Source organism: Myzus persicae, unplaced genomic scaffold (assembly GCF_001856785.1).
Source record: "Myzus persicae strain clone G006 unplaced genomic scaffold, MPER_G0061.0, whole genome shotgun sequence".
In the NCBI taxonomy this organism is placed as follows: Eukaryota; Metazoa; Arthropoda; class Insecta; order Hemiptera; family Aphididae; genus Myzus; species Myzus persicae.
In genome coordinates, this window is record NW_019101352.1 from 969,416 (window position 1) to 995,259 (window position 25,844).

Genomic DNA, 25,844 nt, shown 5'->3' on the forward strand with positions numbered 1-25,844 from the left:
GCTATTGTCTATAGAGTATACAGGTATTCTGTATTTATATGTTTCATTACTTCATGAAGTTAAGCCAAAAGAAACTAAATCGACTAAGTCAAAAACTGATTTTGCTTATAAATTCCCATATTTCCTTATGGAATTTTTTTACGTTTAACCCTTTCCCCAAGGGCCCAAAATACAAAATAAATTCATTTTCCTACCCCAAATGGGGTAATAAGTGATGAAAAACACAAAAAAAACTCACATCATTGTAAAATTAATACATTAGTCGACTTATCGCTCCGTTCAGAATCTAAAAAAGTATGTATAAGTAATATTGTTGATCTATTTTTATAATAATTTATAATGACAAATAATTTTAAAGTGATTAATAATTTTTAACTAAAAATAAAATCATTTTATTGCAATTTTATTTATTAAAATATACAGTTACACTTTGCATTAAAAATTACTAGGCCAAGGGCCCAATCATAAACTTTAATTGACACTTATGTTGGTAATAGTTGACATAACAAATTTTCTGTTTGTCTTGTGAATTGTAAGATGAAGTTGACGACTGACGAATAACGACCAACGACCATGGTCGTTTAGGAGATTACTGCAGACTTCTCCTGCAGCTATAAAATACGTAATCTAGTATCTAGATATATCCGTATAGGTACTAAAATATATGCGTGTAAATTAGTTACAATAGTTATTAGTTCAGAATTATTCAAAATTAAAATTCAATTGTGACAAAATGAAATGTGAAAAGTAGACATATAAAGTGACTAGTATCAAGTAGGTAGGTAGGTATTAAAATGTTATACAGGGTTTTATTGATTTCTGTTAAGATAGATACTACTGCATGTCTGAATATGTTAATAATATATTTAGATGGTCTAATGATCATAACGAAATAGAATATATTAATAAAGATCAATTTTGTCATAAAAAGAGGATTATTAGGTTCATAAAAGTTTAAAATATGGTTCTAATATGCTCTAAAAAAACCTTCAAATATTCACTGAATAATCCTCAAATAGTTGAAATATGCTTTTTTTTACTTCAAGTAATTTAAAAATCTGTATACCAGTTAACAAACTTAACATTAAACTTCAAACATTTATAATATTTATATTGAACAACCATTTATTGCATACCATGCAGTAATAATATGATTAAACTTGAAAATAATTATTGCGTACCTTTTTTTTGGTAAATTATTTAAATTCAGTCCCACTTAATGTTTAAAACAATCAAATAAAATAAAACATTTTCGATTCAATTACAAACAAATCATGGAACAATTTCTATCATTTTTCACTTTTAAATTAAAAACCTCTTTGTTTTCGCGTGACTAAATAATTCAAATCGATAAATGAACAAATATGACATATTTATGAACAAATAATACAATAGGTATTTTTAAATATGAAAAATAGGCTAAATATTCTTTAAGTAATCTTTAAAATATGCAGTAATATGAAAAATAAAATTGTTTTTATGAAATGTGTACTGAAAGAGTTGTCCAGAATATTTAGCCCCGTAGAGCTGCATAAAGCGAAAAAAAAATTGTGAAAGCCTAAAAATCTGTAATTATGACAGTTTATTACCAGCTTCCGTTTTCATGAATCTTCCCACTTCTAGGTAGTGTCATGTTGGCAACACCAGTCGGCTAATTCGCGATGAATTTCGTGATTCGGCGAATCGTGACAGATAACGTAGCTACTGTCTAGCTAGCGCCCACAGCGGCCACAGCCCACAGCCTTCCTCTAGCTGCAGCAGCTCTTCGGCCTCGCTCTATACAGTCGATACTTTCATTAATAATAATAATAATAACAATATTCATAGTATTCTCGTTTGTATAGGGTAACGTTTTTTGTGTTTAGTTTTTTACCTTATTAGTTATTAGTATTTCGTTTTCCCTTTCTCCTTGTATTCGATCCACGGGTATCAGTCATTGGACATTAACTAGCTACTCACCAGTCTATGATCGTTGATCGTCCTGGGTGAAGCCGGTTGGTTCTGCATCATCGATATTATATTATTATTATAGTCATTGTCCAGGTGAGTCATCAATTCGAATATTTTTGATAATATAACAATATGGATAGTGAGCACATTACATTATTACATTCGAATTCGACGACTTCATAATATCCTCGATAATATCTATTTATGCTTGTTTGTTCCATCGATTAGTTGTATTGTAATATTTAGCTTTTTGTCCAGGCTACTGGGTAGTGTTATTATTACATCCTCCAGATTTGAATGTATTTAGGTCTCAACAATTTAGAGCATATTACTATGTATCAGCAGTCAAAAAGTACAATTAAATAGGAAAATCAAAATCTTATCTGATTAATTATTTCTTTGTAAACATTATGACTAATCAGATGACAATTTTTGTAAAAAAAAATTTAAAACTCCATGTTTATGTCATCATAAAACAAAGCTAATTATTTACAAGACAATATTAGGTATATGTACAATTATTATTAATGTATTCATGATGTGTCCAATGGCTTACCTAGCTCTATATTTATTTGAAAATATTAAATAATAAGTAATAACTATATTTGTATTACAATAGTATAAAAAAAAAATAAAGCATTATTTGTTTAGTGAACAATACCTAAATTTAATGAAACTATTTTAAAATAATGTTTTAGTGGTTGAGTATGTATGAAATTTTATTTAGGTCAATATAATTCAGCAGGTAGTAGGTACCTACCATTATTTTATGATGTATTGGTGTTTAATACATTTTTGCTGTCCAATTTTTATAAAACAAAATACAACTGACTTTATATATATATATATACCTCTATACCTATCTATAATAAAATATGAACCATATTATGTCATTTATAGCATGTTTTATCAGGTAGTAATACTCTTTAAATACATAATAAATAATAACTTATCTACAATAATGTATAATAAATCTGTTAACGTAGATATACAAAAAAAATTGTAAGATTAAAAATATATTTTTAAAACATTAAAATATTATTTTTTTAATTAATTTGATTTTGTGAGAAAATACATTTGTATATGCCTTCCTATTACAAAATGTACCTAATGAGTTCTAATAGCAATATATTTTTATATGCACACGTGTAAATATGTAAAATACTTGTAATTTAAACTATACTTTATGAATAATATTATTTATCAACATTTAAGGTGACTTGCCAAGAAGTTTTGTGCTGTCCACTTTCTGTTTAATTTTAGATATTTTTTTCAAAATAAAAACTAGATACCTAGATTATTATATAATATATATTTATCATGTTATGTATTATTATTATATATTTAACACATATTCCTATACTACACATACCTTAAATTATTTACCTATGTTGTACCTAATATTAAATTTTCATTTTTCTTGATTAGATTTAGGTAGGTACCTACCTAGTTTTTAAAATCTTTGTGTTTAAATTCTCCTACCTGTGTTACGTATGAAAATATCCCAAATTCCTAAGTTGTCTGTATACTACATAATATCACATAGACTAAAACACATAAAGACTATATTATTTTACTGATAAAAGGTTAAAATAATTATACATATTATATATATATCTAATATATAGTAATTATTATGATTAAAGTTAAAAAGGTCATACAGTATAAATTAAATTATATTAAGTTCTAAAATGAATTTTTCAGGAAAATGGTCCTAAATTGAAAATGTCTAGGTATATAATTAATTAATCAAATTTATAATAAAATGTTTTTTTCTAAACACCCAATTAAATCTAGGTCATAAGACAAACATATGAATAACTCATTCTGCTATTTTTAGATACTTCTACTATTCTTCACACCCACACACATTTTGTGATAGTACTAGACCAAAATGCTTAATATGTTAATATGTGTAATTTATACCTATACCTCTATATTTATTTTTTAGTATTTAATCTTTCATCATGAGTGTACAAGGATTTGAGGATCTAATTAATGGTCCTTTGACCACTTTTGTTCGGTTATCCAATGAAATTGGAGGTGATGTATCTACTCAGGCTGCACTTGTCCTAAGTGCTTTTCAGTGAGTTATATTAATATTGTTTGAAAAAAATCATTTTGCACTGAGTTATAATAATAAGCATTTATTGTTTAGGGCTGAGTTTCAATTCATCAAATATGCCAGTGAACATAGTGCACCAAGTGACAGTGAAAAACAAAAGCTATTACTTCCTACAAGTACTAAAATCCAAGAGATCCAAGCACTAAGAGAGAAAAATCGTGGGTCTCCATTTTTCAATCATCTTAGTGCCATCAGTGAAAGTATACCTGCATTAGGTTGGGTTGCTGTGGTGAGAAATTCACTATTCATTCCGAATTGTTACATCCAATTTCAAAAAAACATATTTATGTAGTTTCAAGTTAGGATAAGTTTTTTAAGGTTAGCCATTACATTAAATTTGTTTTATCATGTTAACACTATTCAATGTATTCCCATTACATGTTCCCTAGACTTGGCTGCCTACTATTTTTTTTATTTGAGTGTACATAACAGATACTGCTTATATACCTCCCCTTCCAAAAGATATTTATGAACTGAAAACTGAAGAAATGCATTACAGATGCAATCAACAGGTTTATTAGGAGTTTGGCTATTGCTTAAATACCTATGCTCCTTGTAAATAATGTTGGCCACATTAAACATTTTTAAATATTGTGACAGAATTTTAGTGTAATTCCTAACCTTTAAAAGTTATCCTAAATTGTAATTTTTTTTTTGAAATCTGATGATTCAATTGCTTGTATTATATATTTCTAAATTATAAGCATTTTTGTTCTAACTTTTAGTCTCCTACCCCTGCTCCATATGTTAAAGAAAGCAATGATACTGGTCAATTTTACACAAACCGTGTGCTTAAAGAATGGAAAGAAAAGTATTTACCACAAATTTGTTAAATTAATTATTAGTATTTAATATCTGAAAATCCTAACTTAGGAACAAAACTCATGTTGAGTGGGCAAGAACTTGGGTTCAACTTTTAGTTGATCTTCAAGCATATGTCAAACAACACCATACAACTGGACTGGTTTGGGCCAAAGCTGGAACAAAACCATCCGGAGGTCCACCACCCCCACCACCACCATGCGGATTACCACCAATGGATGATTTATGTTTAGCCCCTGCTGATCCAGATGCTACTAACCGTTCAGCCTTATTTGCAGAAATAAATCGCGGTGCTGATGTCACTAAAAGTAAATATCATTATTGTTAAGTTTTGTTTATTTATCATTAATATATTTGTTTTTAGGCTTGAAAAAAGTATCTTCTGATATGCAAACCCACAAAAATCCTAGTATGAGAGCCAGTGGACCAGCCCCTGCTGTAATTGGTAATTCATCTGGTGTGTCAGCATCTAAACCAGCTGTTGAAAAACCTCCAGTGTTTGCTCGTGATGGTAAAAAGTGGCTTGTTGAAAACCAAAAGAACAATACTAATCTGGTGGTTGATGGTGCTGAAATGAATAATGTAGTGTACATATTTAAGTGTGTAAACTCCACAATCACTGTCAAAAACAAAATCAATTCAATCGTTATGGATTCTTGTAAAAAATCATCCGTGGTATTTGAATCATTAGTCTCATCTGCTGAGTTTATTAATTGTCAGTCAGTTCAAATGCAAGTACTGGGTAAAGTGCCAACAATCACTATCGATAAAACAGATGGCTGCCAAATGTATTTAAGCAAGGATTCTTTGACTACTGAAATTGTTACATCCAAATCATCTGAATTGAACGTAATGGTTCCTAAAGCAGATGGAGATTATTCTGAATATCCAATACCTGAACAATTTAAGATAACAATTGGACCAAAAGGTCTTAATACTGTTGTTATTGAAGCTTCTGGGTAAACATTTACTCACTTGTTCAGTTCAACTTAGAATTTTGAACTTATTCGGCATTTATTTATATAGATTTGGAGTGAAAAATATTTATTTTGATGTTTATATTTAAAATTTAAAAACTAATTTCATCATTCAATGTATACATACATTTATAAAAAATAATATTGAGTTAAACTACATTTTTTTTATCGCAAACTGTATTAAATCTAATGAAATAATAAGTGAGTCATAAAAACATTTTTAATGGTCCAAAATTGTCATAGAAATATTTGATTCATACATTTTAAAGTTAAAATAATTTAACATTATGTCCTGCTCATCACTATAAATAATGCTCATATTTTTTACATTACTATTAACCCGTTTTTTACAAAATATATATGAATTAATTAATGAAGTAACTGTAATTAACTTTATAAATTCCTCTTATGGTTAATAGATTATTTGAAACAAATTGATTGTGATAATTTTTATATAAAAGAAAAAAATACTTATATTATTATATTAAGTATAATTCTGGTATTTTAATTTAAATTATTACTGATGATCATTGAAATTTGATGGTACTCTTATATTTATTTATTTATTTATTCATCAATATAATTTATACAACAATAATATTATAGCTTTTTTATTATTTATCACATTTATAACCTAATTTATAAATTGGTTTTGTGTATTTATTTGTATTACTCTGAGAAACTACTAACTTACAACTAAAAGTGGAAATCACAATTTTATTAAAAAAACATTATTTTTTTTCAAATTAACTACATTAATGTAAATAGATAAACAATGCATTTTAAAGAATTGAATATTGTGGTTTTCATTAAGACATTTTTATATATTATATTCTATCTTTACACAAGAAAATAAATAAATATTTAAAAAATAATTGTTTTCTTTTTTTCATTACTAGTTATACGTTATACTCGATATTACTGATATTAGCTATGAGATAATTTGAACTAGTTGTAATTTCTGAGTCTTGTAGAGTTTTTAAGATACAACAGCAATACATGTATTTTTAGGTATAGAAAATGATTGTTAAACTTGTGTTATGCTTTTAGTTGTACATAACTACAGCTTTTAGTGAAATAAATTAACTTTTAGTGTTAAGTAATAAGACTTGATGTTTTAAAATATAAAAATGTTTGTAATAAATTCAATTAAAAATTAAAATCTTAAAATTATTATTGATATAAATTAGTTTGCAACACCAATTTTTGACAACTTTAACAAACTTAGTATTATGATGAAACACAAAATCCAATAATCATAGGTACTTGAAATTTTAAAAATATTTTAAGAGCTATTTATAAACATTTGATATTTTTGTTCAACAAGGTTCCTCACAAGTAGTTCATCATATTATAACCCAAAACAGTTTTTTTATAGAAGTATTTAAGTTGAAATTTAAAAGATTGTATAGTAAAGAAAAACGATTTTAATTATTTTTCTGAATTTTAAAATTTTATTTGTCGGCATTTGAAACTATTAACTTTTATACACACAGTGAAATTTTATCAACCAACCGTATTCCTAACATCTAAATAAATTGCTTTAATCGCAATATAAATATATCAAAAATATACTTAGAAATCTGGTGTGTGACAAGGCATCTTTGTTCAGAATTGTTTTACTATGGAACAATTGGTCATTGAGTTCAAATTTAACACATATATCATACATTGTAGTGACTTAGTCGATGACGAGGTACACTTGACACCTACTGCACAGCAGAATGATAACCTGCGTTTCCACTTTTTTTATTGTTAGAAAATTAATAAAAATTCTATCGAACACACTTAGTCATAATATTGTAAATTTGTGAAAATAAACCTTTTAATCTCTATCCATAGTTTTATTTCAAGCAGTAAAATAACTGGCCAGTGAACATCATAAAACTTTAATACTTAAGTATATAACAAAAAAGATACCTCACAAATGACTATCTTTTTTAAGGATGATCTATTGCAATCAGCAGTACATATTTAATTTTAATTTTATATTTACCTTCTCGTTAAGTTAAATAGGTAGGTATTGATATAAAAAAACTTTATTTTAGATGAATTCACCATTTAACATTGAAACTCAATAAATTAATGTGTTTATTGTTTCACAACTTGGTAAATTAATACTATCATAATAAATGTGTATGCAAAAATATTTTGACATGTATCTGTAATTATTTGGTGCTGTAAAAGATTTCTTCAAATTTGCTACTAATAAAAATAATTGATAATTGATTCTGAAATATGTTATATAATAAACTTAATACTGGGTGGCACATATTTGATTTAAGATACTCATTATTTCAATAACTGTTAACATTTTTGAAAGGTTTTTTTTTACATAATCAATAAAAATAGTTTTATTTAATGATGACAATATACAATTTAAATTCCTTATTCCAAAGTAAAATAGGATTTGAGTGTTCTGATATAAAAAAAATTGAATTTTGGATGTTTAGTTTATTAGTTAAGTATTGACAGTTTAGATGAATGGTGCCCGCACAGTAGAGTCCTACAGGGTTAACCCACAACATTTTTGCTTACTACTTCACTTATCTAAACTTCAAATAATTTTCTGCCTTCCAATATGAAATAAAAACAGTTAATTTGTAACAGCATAAGATTATGTAAAAAAAAATTGAGTTTTCTGAAATAATGAGTGTCTTATGTTTTAGCTAAATGAATCATCACCGTGTATTATACTAACATCCAGATTTCAGACAACATTTATTAGGAAATTATGTTCCTGGAATATTTTGGAAACTTAATCAAATACTATTAGCCAAGTATAGGATAAAATTATTTTAAACATTAAGTTTTTAAGTTAAAATAATAATAAACACTGATGAAATACTAAATAGAAACGTGTAATTATTCTAAGATTCAAACATTAACAATGTATAAGCTTTCTCTGTCTCTCAAAAATACATTTAAATACCTAAAATACCCAAAAAATGTATATCTATAACATTAACATACTCAACAAAATTACACAAGTAAAAAAATAAACTTTTCGAAAAATTACAAAAATTAACTTTTGTACTTCCTAAGTATCTAAACACATTCTTTAGTTAAACAAACTTAAATAAAATGTTAACAAAATTATTTAATTCATGTTAACAAAAAAAAATATGATGAACACAAAAATAATAAAATTAAAACAAATAAAAGGAATGCCATACACGTTGGTATTAATATTATCAAGATAATAAACAAAAAAATTGCATTAAGTACTTATATAAATTATTATTGTCAAGACTAGAAATTGTTTGATTTATCCTTGTTCATTTCTGTCACGTTATTCTTGAGATAAGTTGAATAATAAATATTATTAATAATAAAATAAACTCAAAAATAACAAAATAAAATAAATTATTTCATTTTGTTATTTAGTTGGAGTATTTGAAACTGTGATTACTACTTGGTAACCAAAATATATCTTTTGTGCTCAAAAGTAATGAATACATTGGCACCTACATTTTAAATAAATGTATAGTTTTATTATTTAAATAGAAATTGTTAAATAATTTGTTCGTTCCTTAATCTCAAAAATAATTCACTTTTAGTCAAACAACTTAAAGCTTGTGTATAAGTGAAGTGCACATTCAAGCGTGTTGTTCAGATTATTTTGAAATTAATATCATCAGCTGATAACTGTTGGTCATTTTGGATTAAACATCACATCAAGACAACTCTCCGATTGGAGTGTTTCGCATCCATAGTTCATGCATAAACTCATATAGATCATCTGACACGGATACCTATTTTTTTTTAAATAAATATATTAGAAATTTAAATATTCAAAGTATAATTTTAGAAAAATACTTACTTTATAAGGAGTAGGATTCAGATTTCTTTTAATGTCAGGGCGTATTGTTCTTAAAGATTCTTTGACATGTTCTCGGACTTCTTTTAAATCTGGGAGTCGTTGCATTATATGTCCATTGTCCCAATAAACCTAGATGTATACAATTAATCAATACAAATAAGTAAGTATACATTTGTATAATATGTTATTATTATGACAATGAATCTAAGTTTTACTTTATATAAAGGTTTTATTTCTGATGGTACAACAAAAGCTCGTTTCTTTTGATCAAATGGATGTCTGCAAAGAAGTTTTGTTTTGGCTATTGGTGGATCTTCGACAGACTTTTTCAACAAGTCTATCAAGGCAAATCCTAAGAATGATTAAAATATAATTAAATCATGTTTACATCATTCAAACGTACAATTCTTAATTTACTTACCATCGGCACCATACAGCCGAAAAGCATCCTTTTTACCAGGCATTGTAATTTTACTACCATCTTGACTTAATTTAATTCGTGGTGTGCCATTTATTTCGACTAATTTATATACACAACCCAGAGCTGGTTGCCTTTGGCAGGTAACTTAATTCAAAAAATTTGGTGAATTACTATTTGAAATATCATAAAATATATTTCTAATTTACCTAAATGTGTTCCGATTCCAAAACAGTCAATACTATGCTTTTGATCATTTAAACTCCAAATAGTTTCTTCATTGATATCATTTGATGCGATTATAGTTAAATTAGCAAACCAAGGTATATTATACCTATAAAATTTAAATATTAGAATTTATTTTTTAAATTTTCTTTCTTTTTTAAATTAAATAATTTACTTACTCTTTTGCAACTTTAACAAAAGTTTCACGAGATTTGTTCGACAAATAGGCTAAATCACCACTATCAATTCTAACACCAATAGCTTTGTATCCAAGATCATTTAATGCCAAGGCTACAGCACAAAAGTTCAAAATTCCGCTTCTAAAATGAGAAAAAGAACTTAAAACACCACAAATGTATGAACTATAATATTTATTAATATCTAATTCTAAAGACTATAACTATATATTCGAATAGTTATTATATTTAACCGGTGCGAACCATTGAACCTAATCAAGCATGCGTTTATGACCAAAAATGATTTGTGGATTTTTACATGCTGTAAATGTAAAAATTGTAATGGATATAAGTGAAGTATAGATATGGAATATAATTTTAATATTATTATTATATTTAGAGTTAACAAACACAAAAAAGCAATCAGCGATTCTCCCAAGGTCAAACACATGCGAATAATGGATAATGGGAATTCTTACCCAAAACTTGAAATGACAGGTAGTTCTTTTGGTCCTAAGAAATGCCACCTGTAATATTTAGAACAGAAAAAAAACTGACTAATTTTTGTAGGTTTGATTTTTTTATGATTGTGATAAAATTTTGATAATTTTAAAGGAAGAGGAAATTTGAAATTTGCTGAAATGCTCAATGATTAACTTTTTCATGTACATCCTAAAAATTCTAACATGTAAACTAAATTTCTCTAACATTATAATATTTCCCATGTAACCAAGAATTTCAAACCATTTATTTTATTTGAACACAGTCATTATTTTTTTGTAATTATTTAAAAATCTAACTTTTGGAATATTTAAGAGCTTTAACCATATTACTTTAAAAATTCACTTAATAGAAACAGAAATAAACATGCCATCAACTTGAATATGAAAACATAAAAGCACAAACAAAAATATTAGCTGAAGTTAAGATTGTTATAAAATATGTAATACATACTATACTGATTACTGAGTATACTGGTATTATATATATTATACATATATGTTAATTATCAATCGTAAAAAATACTAATTTACAGTATTTGCATACCCTTAAGTATCCCAAAAGTTGCAATTAAAGCGAAAAATCAAAATAAACTGGCTATGGTCTATTAGATGAACCACCTAATATCATACATTAGGTGAATCACCTAATATTTATTGTAAAAATCACAATAACTCACTTATTTACATCATAAGTGTCTATGAGTGCTACAAAACCTTCTGGAAAAGCAATTGCAAATGAGACAAGAGCAGCTAGTTCTCCATCAGAAGCTTGGCTTTCAGATATGTGTAAAAGATTTGACAATGTAGTACGCCATGATAAAGTCAAATCAATCAAATCTTGTTCTTTGCCATTATTCAAATTAATTAGAGTCTATAAAAAAAAACAGAACATAATATGTATAATAAATAAGGATATTACACTTAAAATATTTAGTTAAAATTGTTTTCCCATATGTAGAAAATGAAAATTATATTTAGACCGAGTAAAATACTGTTTACGGTAACTGCAGCGCTTAAAAAAGTTTCATGAGATAAGCTACTTTAAAAATAAAAACTTTAGATAATATGATAAATTGATCATTTATTTATCTCCTCAAAGCATATTTAAAAGTATAAAGAAAAAAAACAAATAGCAACTGTCAACATTTTTTTAAGAAGTTTAAGACAATTGGTTTTTGATCTAACAGATAGTTATAAAATAGAAAAATTGAAAAATATAAAAACTAAATTATAAAATACTTAATTTCCCATTTTTTTATTTTTTTATTTAACTAATTCACTGCGATGATGTCATAGAAGAAGATACTTTATTTTTTAGTTAACCTTTAATAAAAGTTTAACTATTTTTTTTTAATATTTAAAAACTACATTTTAGAACCATATTAAAAATAGGTAGAGTTTTAACAACTTAAGCTATATTTTAGTACCTTGGTTTTCAATTCACTAGGATTAGAAAATGATGTTATATATGCGTGAGCATGAGTTCCTTTAACTGGTATATTGAACATTTTTCCAGCAAGTAAATTACTTGTTCCATCAAATCCTCCTAAAGAATAAAAGTATAAAAAATTACGTAACATTTATGATATTATATAATATTCAATTATTATTTTAATTTTTAATAAGATTATAATATAAATAACAGAACCAGGAAACTCGCTCTGCTATATTAGGTACCTCGTCGTTAAGTAGTAATGGATAAGTCAAATTTGAATTTAGTAATTAATCAGTTACAAAAAACAATTCTGATCAGAAGAGATCATTGTCTATTTCTAAGAATAGTTTATATTATTTTTCAAATTTTCTTAGTATGTTGATCTAAATTTTTGCATAACATTGCAAAAACTTGTAAGTCAATATTTGATTATATCTAATTCGTACGTCAAATACAAGAAAATGATGCCAGTAGATGTATTGCCCAAAATAAATGTAAAAATGAGATAACAATTTTCAAGTTTCTTCGATTATTCCATTAGAAATTAAACAAATTATAAAACACACACGGGATTGAATTATAATTCCTGTTTTTTTTTTTTTGTTTTTTTTTTCCCCCAATTATTATGAATAGTACTAAAAAAGGTTATACCAGAAACTACCCTCATTAATGAATATTGGAACAAATCTGCTCCAAAACAATGACTGACAAAAAAAACCTCATAAATGTTAAATCATCAACACATTCATTGGTAATCTCAAAATGTAGTACTCTCTAAAAAATTACTAATTTGATAAAATTAAAAGTTAAGTCAAAATACAAGTTGGGATTGTTTTGCTTTCAAGACACATAAAGAATTTCGAATTTAATCAACAGCCTAAAACATTAACCATAATTATAACAATAACAATAAAATACACAATATTTTATTTTTACAATTTTAGATTCAAACAATTTATGGCAATATCATTTTAAAATGTCTTGTATTTCAGCTAGTAGCTTTATAGTTAAGATTAATATTTAAATACTAGGTTAGGTATCTAACTTAGATAAACCATCAATTTTCAAAATTGTTGATCATTAATTTTTATAAGTAACTTTAAAATAATACTCCTATAAACATTAAGCATACTGCTATACATATTTTATTGGTATCATTATTATTTACTTATAATTATATAGTAAAAAAATAGGTCATTATTAGTTACTTCATTTGTATTGTTATCCAGGATTTCCAACATTAAATAGTCAAAACAGTTTACAAATTTACAATGGGTAATTAAGTATTTTATGAGAAATTTTTAGTATATTATCAGAATTACTATTACAGCAACTGTATAAATTAAATAATGTTCATTTCAAGACCACAAAACAAGCAACACCTTACCATGAAAATTTAAGAAAATATGAATACGCAAAATTAACTTTAGTTGAAAATTAATAATATTAATATTACATAAATAATATTTGTATTATGTATTTTATTAAAAAAATCAAAATTATTACTTCTGCGGCAGATTTGTTGATGTTTATTATTTTTATTTATGAATATTAGGATGCACAACGCACATACAATATTAAACAACTGATACTATTTATGTATGCAATAAAATTCAATGAAAAATGTAGCACAATATAAAGATCAAGTATTAGGCAATTGTCTTATTTGGCTCATCTCAAAGTAAATAGTAGTATGTTTATGTTGAGATGCATACAAAAAAACACAAAAAATGAAATGCATTTAAAATATTTTAAAATAACTGAGGAATTCAAAAAAATTATATTCTATTATTCTATCATACTAAGTGTTTCAACAATTACAAAAAAAAAGTTTTATAACATTGTTGTAATATTATGGCATTAGCTTAATGCTAGAATTAAGAAGACTTTAAGATGATTATTTATTAATCTAATTGTCATACAAAGTAATCATCAATAAAAACACTGGCAATCATTCAATAAATGTTCTTTGTGATACAACAAAAGAATTAGTTTAATTTTAATTGGAATGTTATGTAACTAATTTCTTTTATTTTATTTCAATTGAATATTAGTTAATTCATAGATAAAAGCAAATTTCAAAACTATAGTATTATAATTTTGTTTTGTAGCTATTCTGATTATTATTTGATATTACAAAAACACAAACTTTAGTATGAATCTAAACATTTAGGAGTCTTACTACCCCAACTATATACTTGAAAAATATAATAAAAAAATTATACAATTATTATTATTGCTACAAAAAGATTTATAAGCTCAAAAAGTAATTTATAACCTGTCAGAAAATTAAAATTAAAGTTTATTAAAAATCTATTGTAAGTCATTTACTTAGGTATTCGTGATAAAATTACACAAAACAAAAAAGTTTGAGTTCAAGTTTAGTGTTGATTACTGGTGAGTAATAAAACACTATCTAGTCATAATTCACTTGGTACCAGTCACGGCCTGACATTGCTTGTATTGCAATCAATAACCAAGTTCAACCAGTACCCAGCACACTAACAAATTGTGATTGTAATAATTGATAATGCATGACTATTTTTTGTTATTCAAGTTAAAATTACATACCAATGTATGCATACTTAGAAGCAGACAAACCGCCATCAGGACCTTGGGCTCGCCTTAAACCAAATTCTAATAGTGATACATTATCACCTGCTGCCATTCTGTATCGAGCTGCGTTTGTTGCCATTAAACTAAACAAATTTTAAAAATATTATAAAATGCTAAATTTATATATTTTATTAATAGTCAATACCTAGAGAAGTTGACCAACGTTAATAAAGTTGTTTCTAGAAGTTGAACAACAATTAAAGGTCCTTCGACTCGAATTAAAGGCACTCTGAAAATAAAATACTAATTAAATACTAATTAAACATACAAAAACAGATTTAAACAATATCTAAAATTAAATTTTAAAGAGACCAATACAAATGTAATAATAACTATAATGTAAAGTAGTAAGTACAACTTTAAAGTAATTGCATTGATACAGAAGTGTTTTGATTCTATTCAATGGTTAACTTCTACCAAATAATATAGATGACATAAGTGTTGTGATTGGATTTAAGAAAAGTAATTCTATAAAACAATGACCACAATTAAATAGTTCTCAGAATCAAAGAAAAGTAAAAAAATACCCAAAAGAATCTTTTTAGAAAAAAAGTTTTAAGTCACAAGAAAATGAATCATATCAAAACTTGAAATGCTTATTTAGTATTTTGACACCAATGACCCAAATTAATATTAAACAATTTAATAGGTGACTATACTACTACAACACAATAATAATTTATTATTTACATAACTAAAACCTGTTTAATCTTAACAGTGCTAATAAACACTTGAGTAATAAATACCATTTACATTTTCTTTTCAATTACCTTGGGAACACAACTGAACCTTCATCAATAGCATATAGTTTTACATCTTTAGCTGTCAATTCCTTTAAATATCCAAAAAACGACTGCTCAATTGTAGGTGGTAATGTGGTTTTTAAATACTCAATATCTGAAAACACAAATAATATAGTTTTTCACAATTTCTCTTTTGATAAGTATAGTATTGCTATCAAATAAAAGTTATCTAAAAAACAATTTATACAAGATAATTATTATATTATTGGCCAGAAGTTATTGGCAAGAATATTAAACAACGATTTAACCCATCTTGAGATGTAAACTTTAATATTAAAGTGAATTAACCACCAATATAAAACTAATAATAAATATTATTGAATTTTCTGGGATATATGAACATTATTTAATTGTAATATTTTAATACTCCTAACTTGCATGAAAATTGAAATATTATAAACAAGTCATCATACAAACACAAATAATGTTTTTAACTTTAATTTTGATAATAGGTAGATTATTTTCAATTCACTCATATAGTAAACCTATCAACATAAGATTGGTTCAGCAAAACGCAAATTTCCAATGTTCAGCATAGGTCAGAGAGAAAACAAATAGTACACTGACATTATTTAAGTAAATATGTTTAGGATTTATTCAGTAGAAATAAAATTGTTTAAATTAATATTTCTTAATTTAAGCTTTCTATTTATACAATTTTCAAATTATTTACTATATCATTTTGTCCAAGCTAAAACCAGACCTATCCCAAGACATCTTCCTTAAAGATAAACCAGACAACTAACCAAGAAAATTATTTTTCTTTTCTTTGTTTAACCATGATTATATGTATTCACAGTAAATTTATAACTTAGTAAAAACATTGGGAATGTTGAGAAAATTAATTAATTAAATAATAATAATAAAATCATTGTACGCGGACACCATACTTTTTTGGTGCACCAAGGAAACAAAAGTTCTAAACATTTTACATTATTTTATGCGAATAAAGATTAGATATGAAATATTATAATCTATTTAACAAATCAAAATCTCATGCCCAAGAACATGATTATTTATATTTTTCTTATCTTACTCTAAATATAAGACAAACAAATAGAATATCACTTTATTTTATAAAACAAAATTGTAAATAAATAAATACAACTAACATCTGTGGATAAAATAGAAGAAAGTTAAGTAGAGTTCAAAAAACAAAGAAATAAAATTGTCTATATCAACCTAATAAAATAGATCATATTAAATGATCATTAGGTGCAAAAATATATTAGGTACTTATTCAATTAGATATGACGTTCATTAATTTTAGTAATTAATATTTAATTGTACTTCTTATTTATTGTTATTAAGATCAATAAATACAAAACAATAAGTATTATCCAAAGATTGTGCAAAATATCTTATAATACTTCAACATTAACAATATTTTATCAAATATTTGATTTTGTAAATAATCCGCTCATCATTTTTTATACACATTATAAACTTTTATCTATTTGAAACATTATTCAGAAGTAACGTGTCATTTCAATGCCTATCAAAAAGCTACATAATATGTAATCATTGAATTTTTTTATTTTAGTAACACTATATTTTGTTCATAGGTACCTCCTAACAACCTAGTTTAATATTATGTAAGGATTATCAACAACAACAAAGTCCTCTATAAATTGTCATTGCCCTTATGTTTTTAATGATTACTTAAATAAGTATGGTATTTTAATTTAAAAATGTGCAGAACATTAATTGATGCAAATTTAGTTTTTGAATGTTATATTAAATTAATCTACATAGTAAGGAATTTTTTTTGTGAATTTAACATCATTATATGACTAACTTAATCTAGTCATATTATTGAAATTGTATAACTTATAGGATACAACATTGCAAAAAATGTGAGTAAAATCATTTACCAAACAGAAAAACTATAGGTAGTTAAAATATTATGATAAATATAATTTATAATTTAAAGATAAATTCAAATACCTATAAAATAATAGCTCAAAAAATCTAATTAGAATAAATGGTATTATCAGCAATCAGTACCCATCTGAATAAGCTATAAAACATTTTAAATCAAATAGATATTATAGTAGTAGCTGATATATAAATAGGTATTTAATTCAGCACTTATAATACCTAATTAATTATATAAATTATTAATTACCTTAACTATTTAATAGTTTTACTATTTGTACAGAAACAAGATTTTTATACTAAAATCTTCTAAACATATAGCATAACAGTTAAGTATGAATATGTATAATGTTGTAAATGTTTTTAATTTAACTACTTAGTCAAAAATTGTAATTATTCAGTCACATTTACATTTCTCAACTTTTACTTACCACAGTAAATATGTGTCCTACACTATTCCTATCACTATAAAGTATTTAGGTATGTTTCAAAATACAAATATGGACTTCAAATAACCAAAAAAATTATATTGGTATCTATGCATTTTTAAATGTATATTCTAAGTATGAATTAAACATCCACAATTTTTCAAAAAACTTACCACTGTCAGAATAATTGAAATTTTCCAAAAATCTTAAGCATTCCTCCAATCCACCAAATATGGTAAACTCGCCTTGAAATGGATTCTGACGAAAAAACAAATCAAATACAGCTGTATCAGATGTTTTTTCTGATTTCCAATATGCATAAGCCATTGTGATTTGATATAAATCTGGTAAACAATAAATAAAATTATCTTTATGAATAATAAATTCAGTAAAAAAATATTTATACTTATTATTAAAGCTTTAATTCTTTTTAGCCAAAAATAAAGCTTAAAGTAGTGAAAGTAGACTAGTGGTATAGAATATAATGTAAATTTCTCTTAAAGCGTATTGTTTAAGGTCAGTATATATTTACAAGGTCTCACTCTTAAGAGAATAAAAATGAAATCATTATTGAAAGCCAACTTTATATTTATTTTCAATTTAATACTAAACAATATTTATATAATATATGTATGAAACTGTGAATATAATTAACTGTAGATATGTCAACCAATATTATCATACAATTAAAATCGTTAAGCTACGAAATAAAATAAAAATATAAAGGTCTATTTTTTTTTGGTCAAATTATAAAATAGAAAGATTTATTTGAACAATATCTAATTTATAAAAATAACTTTATACTATAACTATACTTTATAATAAAGCATAATATACTAATAACTATAACTTAATGAAAACCTATTAAAGTTTGAAGGTAAATAATTTAAATTAAAACATTAACTGTACTTAACAACCTGTTTATTATTTCACTATGAATACATTATATAGTACTAAATCTATAATTAATCTTCTTTTATTTTCAACAAGTCTAAATAGGTGTTACAATAGTTTTAATCTTTGCACTTTGATATTGGTTAAAAAAAATTTAGGATAACTATTAAAAATATACAATATTATGAAACACGGACATAATTAATGGGTAGTAAAATAAAACGACCCGTTTGTAAGGTACCTGTGAGTAAAGGCTGCACAACGCAGTTGTGGACCTGAAGTCGTGTATGGACATTGTTGCTTTCGTCGATACTCATTTTACAAATGAGTATTGCAAATGTCTGAGGTGAACGATAGGTTTAAAATAATTTCTTTAGTTTCACCTTAAATAATAAATACATAACAAAAATTAGACATGCCGAAAATGACTAGGACATTACTGTGTAAATGGTGTTATTAAATACCTGTGCGTTTGTGCACACTTCCATTAACGAGAACAGTTAGAAAAAAATGTGAATCAACAAGAACGGACAACCGCGCTGGACGGCTAACACGGGACAACTGAATAGTGAATTCTGTTTATTCCGAAGCCTTAACCGTGAACATCACTCTGAACTGCCAAAGTCCACAACACGATTGCACTCATTTACATTATAGTCTATAGGTAGGTAGGTACGTTTTGTCAACACGCAAATTGTGTTCAATGTTCATTGCCCAGTAACCGCCATTGCCATTCGCCGCCACTCGTCACGAATGTTGAATGCACGATCTATTAGAATATTATTGCAGTAAATTTAGACTCGGTGAAATTTTAAAAGTAAAAACTGATAATTTCTGTTATTATTATTATTATTTTACCAGAATTCGGTCACATATTATTGTGCGCAGTAGCACAAATGCACAATCGTTGTGAATAATACGTGATATTATTGTCACAGAATGAGATTATTGTGGGTAATGGCTGGGCAAGTGGCAACAACTACTACAGCTTGCTGCTTCAGGCTCGGGGTTGATAAATGATAAGGATCTTATAATGTGGGACAATAATAATAATAATAATATTATGATGCGATAATGATACGCAAAATAAAAATTTACCATGGACATAAAGGTAAACATTATAAAACTGTTTTTTTTTACCATTATTCGACGTTCGGAAATCATGGCTGATGATGTATTCAAAGTCTATTAAAGACAATACCTATCATAAAATATACCTAAATGGACACCTAGTGGAAATTTGTTTAATATTATATCACATTGTTTTAAAATAATAAAAATATACCTAATACGTTGTGATAACAGGTATTATAGATGGATACTTAACTAATATATTAGACTAAACAGTAGCACATAATCAGGTATATAATATCATAGGTATAGGTACTTATAATCACTAGAATATTATCATTATATTATAGTTAAAAAGGTTAGGTAACATTTGTATATGACGTGAAAGATAATTCAGGTAATAAATAATAATCACCTTGACTTGACATTAAAAAAATTTTCAAAAAACAAAGTTATGGTGGTGTGTATTCGTTATCAATTGTGTATGACTTGTGTTTTGCTGTCTTTGAGTGTCTTGTACTCTTGTGTTAGTTGTACGTAACGTCTCGAGTACTAGAGTACATATCTAAAAAAGTAGGTAGGACAGGTACCTATAAATAAATAAAATAATTGTTTTGAAAGTCTTAAATATATAGGTGATTTTATTTTTGAACTGTTTGAAATATTTGTATAACACTTTTACTTTATAGCAACTTCGGTAGGTAGGCACTTTGTTGAATGCAATAATACATTAATTTATATTTTATTAATATTTGTAATTGCATTGATATGTAGGCAAATAATTCAAGGTAGGGACCCACCTTGGTATTACGCTATTACCAACCTAGTTATTTATTTATACTATACGTTGCTACTGCAATTAAGCTTGAAATACCAAGTGGCTACTGGCTAGTGATTAGTGGCCACTTGCAAGTTGCAGAGTCTCGACTATTCTGTTTAAAAAAAAAATCTTTTATGCAGGTATAACACTTTCTAATGTAACTAAATGACATACGACTATTATATAAGAAAATGAGTTTTCAAGAACTCAAATGTTTCTGAAGGGTATAATGGGTGGTAGAGTTAAATATTTCAAATAGTTAGATACCTACCAACTAACTACCCCGTGAAAACTGCAACCCCGGCACGGTGGCACCTAAAGCTGTTCACGAGTGGACTGGATTCCAGAAATTATGAATAAGTAGTATGTGCTCACAAGAAAGGACTTGAGGACAACTCCACCGTTATAGCATTATAAATAAGAATTTCTATTTTCTAACTTTCTATGGTTAGTCGTTATTGACTTAAAAGTGAGTTACAGTAATATATGTTATACTATTATAATAAATGTATCTAATGTTATAGGCAAAAATTAATTCAACGTAAAGGCAACCGTATTAGTGTATTACTAATATTAAAATAAATTACAAATCTATACTACTATATAAAATGAAGTCGCTTTCTTTTGTTCGGGATAAACTTCCCAACTATTTATTCAATCGAAGTGCAGTTTTTTTTTAATTAAAGAGGACATCTCTTCCCTGTGAAGAGAAGGTTTTAGGCATAAATTTAGACAATTTTAATTCAAAATGTTGTAATTGGGCGGCCATCAAAAAAAACAAAATTCAAAATAATTTTATCAGATTTTTATGCTATCAATGTTTTGTTTATAGAGCACCCCATTCTGATTATAATGTTACAATCCAGTTTTTTAATATGCAATCACTAGAACAAAGATTTATGCAAATTAAATCAAAATTTTTATTCAAATTATTAAATAATATGATTGATTGTCCGGAATTACTACAAAATATAAATTTTAAAATAAATTCAATAAACCACCGATCTGTAAATTTATTCTACATAAAACATTCAGCTACAAACTATATGCGAAATTCTCCATCAAATATTTTAATGTCCACAGGCAACTCTATAAAAAATATTGATTTTTTTGATAATTCTCTAAATACTTTTATGTCAAATGTTCTAAGAAATACATAACAAATTAGGTACTAGAAAAAAATTAATATCTCGTTTTTTTATTTCATTGTATTTTTTTATTATAGAAATTTAAATATTTAAATATTTATTGTATGATATTAATACCTATTTGCTCTTTAAATTTTAAGTTATTTTTATTATTATTATAATTATCATTGTTATTAAAATTATTGTTATATATAACTCATTTACTGTTAATGTACGTGTACAATATATTATATATATATATTATATTATGAAAAAAAAAAAAAAAAAAACTGTAATTGGAATTTATTTCCGTAATAAAGAAAAGAATAAAGAATAAAGAATATTATCTTATGGACCTCTTGAAACCTATACTGTACAGCAATCAGCAGATTTAGACTAAGAGCCTTACTACAGAGCCTACTTGATCGATTTTTTTCGTTGAATATTTAATATCATCAAAGCATGAACTTATAAGACTTAGGTACTATAAGAAGAACTTAGAAGGAATCATGGATGACTGTTTCAAGCTTTTCGGCAGATAAAAATTGTTTAATCGACATTTATGAAAAAATTCAAAATTTAAATCGTCTATAATTAGGACGGGCTCAAGCAAAAATAGTGCACGTTTAAGTTTTGAGAACTCTCAGCTGTTGCAGCAGTTACATGTAAACTGTAAAGTTAATAGAATAATCCTTAGTATTACATAAGTATTAGCCATTAGGGTAAAGTTATATCAACTTGTTTCTACATATGTACTCAAGAACTGATATAATAAATATTAAATGATACTGACATATATGTTATAGTTGATTAAAAACATTGGGCAATTAGTTTTATTAATGTGCATGAATTGCAGATAGTATTTTACTTACAAAAGAAATCAACTGAATTTCAATTTTCAACGATCTTCAGCCGTCAAGAATCGAGCACGTGTCAAGACGAAAATAAAAGATAGATACAAATTATACGAAAATATGATGTACAAAAATACAAAATGGTGCCGGTACGATTAAAATGTAAATCAAAACCGTAACATGATTTGACATGTCCAAACTGGAAAGCGAGTGAGTCCGATATCGCATCGGCAGTCCTCGCCGGACAAGTTTGAACTTTGAAAACTCTTTTGATATTCATCGTATCGGCCTTATACGAACATAATTGACACGACGTTATAAATATATAATTATGTATTTATAATTATTATATAATCATTTTTCAAGTATTTTATTGAATAGGTAAGTTGGTTTTCCTTTTCACGGATACATTTTTAAAAATATTTTTCTTATAAAATACCGATAGAAAAAAAAATATATGAGTCAATTTTGAAAATGCCGCCTCTCCTAAAGTGCCGCTCTAGGTGCCTAGATCAACTATACTTTTATCAGGTCCTGTCTATAATAATTTTTTAAGAGTTAAAAGTATCTAATACAAAGTCAAAATATTTTAAATATGCATTGTGTAGGTATTATAAAAATTAAAGTAATAATGGAAAATTTTAATTGTTGACGATAGCGTTTTTTTGAATAAAAAGTTGTAATTAATAACAAAATAACTAAACCCGTTTGATAAAAATCGTTATTTTATGTTAGAAATTTGAAATTTCCAATTTCGTCATCATATTTTGAACTTCAAACTTTGATAAAAAAAAATGTCACCCGTGTATTTTCAATTGTTTTTAAAAGCTTTAAGAGAAATGTATGACGTAGATATTAGTATATTACTTAGATATTAAAGCTATATAAGTATTAAAATTCAACATTTCATGAATTATTATTTATTAATTATATGGTATACAAAATATAATTTGAACATTACTATCGTATTTCTGACGAATTTACTAATTTCTTAGTATTTTTGTTTTATTGTAAAAATTAACTACAAATAATTGTAAATATAACGAATATTTATAATTTTTTTTAGCTATCATACAAATAAAATAGAATAAATTATAATCAAATATAGGTACACACATTTGCTAAAGTATTTCAATGGTTTATTAACAAATCCACTCATACTTACGTAACCTTGAATGTTCTTTAAAATATATTGATATAATATTATTGTTTATTGGCATGGAAACTATAGACAGTGTGTGCTTCCCCTTAGTTTGCTATCTAATTTATGTAGAGCAACATAAATCGAAAACTATGTTTAGCTGTGTGGATACAGAGGTATGTCCCAAAAAAAATTTGATCACAACTCCGACATGCTCATTTATACTTCTATATAGTTATACATTATAATTAACTAACTACCTACTGATTTAAAATCTGATTATTACGTATCAAAATTCTTAGAAAAATATTTGGCTTAGAAATATTAAATTAAGTACATATACCTACACCTACTATAATTTAAAAGGGTAAGACATTAATTAAACGATTAAAAAAAGTTGGGCATCCCTCTTTCTCTCTTTAAATGGATTTTTTCATACTTTAAGATTTACATACTATCATAATATGATACATTTGACACATTGAACGCGTTGTATACTTATAATATTTCTTATATTGAATAAATATAATACAATTATTAAAGATAATAAATTTGTGTGTTACTTAATCAAAACATTTTTTCAGGTGATTCAAAATAACTATTTTTTCTACGATATTATACTTAATTAATGTATAAAATATTATTATAAGCTTCCAAAACAAAGACAATAGTGTTTAATATTTGAGGTGTAAGCCCCCCCCCCCACCCACTTACCACATTAGACCTCCCTTATTTACGTCTTTGAGTATGTATGATGTATGTATTACTAAATGATCATGTGAATTAAATAGGTACCCAGTTTTTTTTCAATATACCTAATGATTAATGTTAATTTTTTTTTTAATGGTTTGGGGCAAATTGACATGTGTATTAATTAGCATTGTTAACATTCGTAACAGAGAAGTTCTTGTTACCAGATAGAAATGCAATTAAACGAATGATAAACTTACAATAAAATAGAAAAAAACTATTTAAGAAAAAATTGAAAATACACAATTATCCAGAAAAGGGGTTGTCATACACGTATCAAACCTCAAACCTCAAGAATCAAGAATGAGTTAAAAATATGGTAAATAACTATGACAATTACAAAGAAAATAAAGAAAATAATATGTATGCTAAAATATTAGTGTACTTATAATCTAAATCATAGATTATTGGCATTGGCTTACCATTTATAAATACATACAATGATCCAAAATTGAAATGCTGACGTAGTAAACTAAATTTACAACAAATGTGTCATTTGTATTTATTTGGTTTTTTATAACTTATAAGACATTGACACATGACAGTACACTCAAAAAATAATGTATTTATGTACTCGTATGTATATTGGACATTATAGGCAAAATTACATAACCGATTGTTGGACAAACATGCTACTTATATATATTCGCCGCTAAATGTAATTATAGTGTGTAGATAGACTACTTGTATTTATATTTTTTAATAAATGATTAATTTTCTAAAAAAAAAATTTGAGCTTATGTAAAGGACAAAACAAATGTTCCTATAGCCTAATAAAGGTACCCCAAAGCCTTTAAACAATATGATAGTGGCCATAATGGCGAGTAAACAAATAACTATTGATTTAAATTCATCTAAAAATTAAGTAAGAATATTAAATAAGTCTATGTAAGTTGTAAACTTATTGTTTTGTATTGTGGTGTCGACCTGCGTTTGGTAGTAGGTACATTCAACTTTTAAGGCTGTTAAGGTAAGAATACCGGACATAATGTGGTGTGCAAATAGTAA

General features: G+C 25.9%; 2 protein-coding genes across 3 annotated transcripts; one reads left to right on the top strand and one right to left on the bottom strand.

Moving 5' to 3' along the window:
* Nucleotides 1–1,757: 1,757 nt before the first annotated feature.
* Nucleotides 1,758–6,977, top strand: LOC111028750 (adenylyl cyclase-associated protein 1). The gene is made up of 6 exons (XM_022307490.1): nucleotides 1,758–2,043; nucleotides 3,902–4,036; nucleotides 4,109–4,304; nucleotides 4,801–4,886; nucleotides 4,949–5,205; nucleotides 5,262–6,977. The coding sequence occupies exons 2-6, from the start codon at nucleotides 3,918–3,920 to the stop codon at nucleotides 5,858–5,860; spliced, it is 1,257 nt and encodes a 418-aa protein (XP_022163182.1). The 5' UTR covers nucleotides 1,758–2,043; nucleotides 3,902–3,917; the 3' UTR covers nucleotides 5,861–6,977.
* A 2,056-nt stretch (nucleotides 6,978–9,033) lies between these two features.
* Nucleotides 9,034–19,834, bottom strand: LOC111028749 (nicotinate phosphoribosyltransferase). Of its 2 annotated transcripts, XM_022307488.1 has the most exons (15): nucleotides 19,538–19,834; nucleotides 19,315–19,456; nucleotides 18,353–18,523; nucleotides 15,841–15,967; nucleotides 15,216–15,299; nucleotides 15,026–15,153; nucleotides 12,447–12,565; nucleotides 11,697–11,890; nucleotides 10,996–11,043; nucleotides 10,520–10,660; nucleotides 10,325–10,449; nucleotides 10,119–10,262; nucleotides 9,913–10,049; nucleotides 9,698–9,826; nucleotides 9,034–9,629 (listed from the first exon to the last, which is right to left on the bottom strand). In XM_022307488.1, exons 2-15 carry the CDS (start codon nucleotides 19,388–19,390, stop codon nucleotides 9,552–9,554), a joined length of 1,701 nt encoding a protein of 566 aa, XP_022163180.1. In that variant the 5' UTR covers nucleotides 19,391–19,456; nucleotides 19,538–19,834; the 3' UTR covers nucleotides 9,034–9,551. The 2 variants fall into 2 exon arrangements, with proteins under 2 accessions (XP_022163180.1, XP_022163181.1); XM_022307489.1 differs by lacking the exon at nucleotides 10,996–11,043 and having other exon boundaries at nucleotides 19,538–19,831.
* Between the last annotated feature and the right edge of the window lie 6,010 nt (nucleotides 19,835–25,844).